This window comes from Harpia harpyja, chromosome W, assembly GCF_026419915.1.
Source record: "Harpia harpyja isolate bHarHar1 chromosome W, bHarHar1 primary haplotype, whole genome shotgun sequence".
Taxonomy (NCBI): domain Eukaryota; kingdom Metazoa; phylum Chordata; class Aves; order Accipitriformes; family Accipitridae; genus Harpia; species Harpia harpyja.
In genome coordinates, this window is record NC_068968.1 from 36,008,727 (window position 1) to 36,012,503 (window position 3,777).

General features: G+C 40.8%; 1 protein-coding gene across 1 annotated transcript; it reads right to left on the minus strand.

Moving 5' to 3' along the window:
- Positions 1-1,009: 1,009 nt before the first annotated feature.
- LOC128136240 (uncharacterized) lies at positions 1,010-3,777 on the minus strand. The gene is made up of 2 exons (XM_052775486.1): positions 2,689-3,777; positions 1,010-1,317 (listed from the first exon to the last, which is right to left on the minus strand). The coding sequence occupies exons 1-2, from the start codon at positions 3,412-3,414 to the stop codon at positions 1,129-1,131; spliced, it is 915 nt and encodes a 304-aa protein (XP_052631446.1). The 5' UTR covers positions 3,415-3,777; the 3' UTR covers positions 1,010-1,128.

A 3,777-nucleotide genomic window follows, 5' to 3' on the forward strand; every position in this document is an offset into this window, starting at 1 on the left:
AACTTTCGTAATTTTCTACCGTGCTCTGACAACACCACACAAAACACTTAAGCATAATGCAGACCATCATTCCTAAAGTCATTAAAATTATAACCATAATAAAAATTTGCTTTAGCTATCCAAAATTTGGCAGCCAGGATGTTAGTTTGTCCCACAATTCTTTAAATCCCCATGAGAGGTCATCCTTTGTTATCTCATGTAACATTTTGGTCTGTTTCCAAATTTCTTCTAAGTCGGTGGAGATTCTTCCACTTTGATCTATATACATGCAACAACTCGTATTTATAACTGTGCATACTCCACTCTGAGAGGTCAATAATAGATCTAATGCCATTCTATTTTGTTGTACAATTTGAGATAAACTGGATATTTCTAATTGTTGGGCTCTTATTGCATCAATTGTTTTATTCTCAAGGTTTTCTATTACTGCCGAAATGTTAACTATGGCTTTTTCTAACTCACTCACTCCCAACCATGGAAGAAACCATCGGACAAAACTATGAAAGGCAGTAGGCCTCCTTACTAAAGGATTCTCAACATCTCGTCTAATCTTTCGAAAGTGTGTTCGCACCCATCCTTTTGGTGGAGAACTGTGTATAGTCATATTTGGAACCACTGCTCCCAAAGTACATGTTCCCATCCAATTCTTTGGTAAAACTTTCCGGGCAGTGTCATTGCATAGCCAGTACCATCCTTTTCCTTCCGGCACTGGCCATGCTGTAGTATTAACAGAAGTTGAAGTTCTAATATCTATAGTTTTGTTACAAACTGTATGATTCCCTACATATGTCCCATTAACACAGTCAATTTTTCCAAGTCCTCTAGGTGGATTACATCTCTGTACACACGTACAATAAGGCTCCTGGGCCTCAGGACTAGTTATTTCTAATTTCCAGACTTCGTCATTGTCAGTATACCATGTGGTACTTTCCCAAAGATTGGTCCAGGAGTGATTTCTTGGTATCGGAATACCAATTAGCAAGATTCCTTTTTCCCCATGTTTTGGCATGTGAGTACATATCCAACAGTCAGTTCTGTTCAGGATTTGGGAAACATTTTGTGTCAAGGAAAAATGTGAGTTCAAGTTCCATCGAGCTTCATTTGAACCGAGTAATAACTCTGTTACCATCATGATCTGGAGAATCGCAGACCTGTGGGTCCTGTAGGGATGGCCGTCCATGGTCTCTCAGGTGCTCTCTTTACTCTTGAATAGTGAATCCAGGCCGGCTGTTCCTTGATCTTAATGGCGGTGAAGGTCGTCAGCAACACTTGATAGGGTCCGTCCCATTTCTCCTCCAGAGGTTGTCCTGAAAAAATCTTTACATATACATAATCACCCGGTTTAAAGGGATGGATTGGTTGATCTAACCCTCTAGCTCTGGTTCCTAAAACTTGTTTATCTATATTTTCCAACTGCTTCTGGAGGGATACCATGTAGTCACACAAATACCCTGCACCCAGTTGGGTTAAATCTTCTCCTGTAAATTGAAATTGATATGGTCTCCCATACAATATTTCAAAGGGACTTAAATTTTCCTTTGTTTTTGGTTTCACTCTCATTCTAAGCAATGCCAGGGGAAGAGATTGGGGCCAAGTTAGATTAGTCTCCTGACCTATTTTTGCTATCTGTTGCTTAATTAAATGATTCATCTTTTCAACTTGCCCACTTGCTTGAGGTCTATGTGGGGTATGTAACTGCCAGTCTATCCTTAACGTTTGGCTCACCTGCTGTACTACTTTGGCACAAAAATGAGAACCTCGATCAGAAGATATTGTTGCTGGAATTCCGAAACGAGGAATGATTTCATTCAACAATATCTTAGTTACTTCTCTTGCTTTGTTTGTTCGGCAGGGGAAAGCCTCTGGCCAGCCTGAAAATGTGTCAGTCATGACTAACAAGTATCGGTACCCCCCTTTTCTTGGGAGTTCCGAAAAATCAATTTGCCACTGTTGTCCTGGATAATTTCCTTTGCCAATTATCCCCAACTTTACTTTATTCGCTACATTAGGGTTATTACGTAAACAAATTTCACACTGTTGAGATATTTGTTTCACCATTGTATACAGATTGCGTCCTATTAATTTCTGATTTAGGCTTTTGTATAGGGCATCTGCTCCCCAATGCGTCTTATTATGTTCAGTTAAAACTGTTGTCCATATTAAATTGGATGGTATTACTATACGATTATCTGCTAAATGAACCCATCCATCTGACTCTACTTTACCATCCAGATCTTCAATTAATTTTAGGTCTTCCTTCGAATAATTTGGTTTCTGATTTGTACTTACAGTTTGGATTTTACCGTCTGGTATTAAGGATAATGTCTCTGCTTCCACTTCTTCCGCCACCCGCCTAGCCTCATAATCTGCTAGTCGATTTCCAATTTCTGAATCTGTGTTTCCTTTTTGGTGTCCTCGACAATGCATGATAGCTACCTTTTCTGGTTGCTTTACGGCTTCTAATAGTTTTAAGATTTCTTCTGCATGTTTTATTTGCTTTCCTTGAGCAGTTAGCAATCCTCGTTCCTTCCAAATTGCACCGTGAGCGTGAACTACTCCGAATGCATATTTAGAATCTGTCCAAATGTTTATCTTTTTCCCTTTTGCCAATTCCAATGCTCGGGTAAGGGCAATTATCTCCGCCTTTTGGGCTGAAGTTCCGGAAGGCAATGACTTAGATTCAATTACCTGTTGGGTGGTTGTGATTGCATATCCTGCTTTACGTTGTCCCTGTTTTATAAAACTACTCCCGTCGGTATACCAGGAGTTTTCAGCATCCTCCAGAGGTTCTTCTTTGAGGTCTGGTCGACTGGAATATATAGCTTCTACTGTTTCTATGCAGTCATGTGTCACTGGTTCATCCAAAGTTCCACTAAGAAAAGAGGCTGGATTGACAATGTTAGTAACTACAATTTCTACATCATCTTGTTCTACTAACACTGCTTGGTACTTTAAGAATCTCTGGGGTGAGAGCCAATGGCTTCCTTTTTGTTCCAAACCCGCTGAAACTGTATGGGAGACTAACACCGTTATTTTCTGTCCCATGGTAAACTTTCGGGCCTCTTGAATATTGATAACAACTGCTGCAACAGCTCGAAGGCAGCCAGGCCATCCTTTGCTTACCTCGTCCAGTTGTTTGGAGAAATAAGCTACAGCTCGTTTATAGGGACCAAGTCTTTGTGCTAGTACTCCCAAAGCTATTCCTTGTCTCTCATGAGAAAACAGCCAAAACGGTTTTGAAATATCTGGCAGTCCCAGAGCAGGAGCTCTCATTAGTTCTTGTTTGAGTTGCTTAAATGCGTTTCGTGCTTCTCCAGTCCAAGTTAATTTTGACTGGTCTCTCTTTATCAATTCATATAATGGCTTTACCAATAATCCGTAATTATATATCCAAAGGCGACACCAACCTGTCATTCCCAGAAAGGTCCGCAGCTCTTTTACCGTTTGGGGTTCCGGGGTTCGGCAAATGGCTTCTTTTCGCTCGGTCCCGAGCTCCCGTTGTCCTCCCGAGATTTCAAGTCCCAGGTAGGTCACACGCTGTCGAACCAGCTGGGCTTTCTGTTGAGAGACTCGATATCCACTTAAACCCAAAAAATTAAGAAGATTCACAGTCCATCGAATACAGCTTTCCCTGGTTTCAGTAGCTATTAAGAGATCATCCACATATTGTAACAAGATTCCTTCATTGTCTGGAGGTACCCAAGTTTCAAGCTCTTTCGCCAATTGATTTCCAAAGATAGTGGGGCTATTCTTAAAGCCTTGAGGTAATACTGTCCA

Excerpts from the sequence above, each read along its gene's own strand:
- LOC128136240 (XM_052775486.1), bottom strand. The coding sequence starts at position 3,414 with ATGACAGGTTGGTGTCGCCTTTGGATATATAATTACGGATTATTGGTA. Across the intron at positions 1,318-2,688 it reads CAATCACAACCACCCAACAG|ATTTTTTCAGGACAACCTCT; the intron begins GTAATTGAATCT and ends GTATATGTAAAG.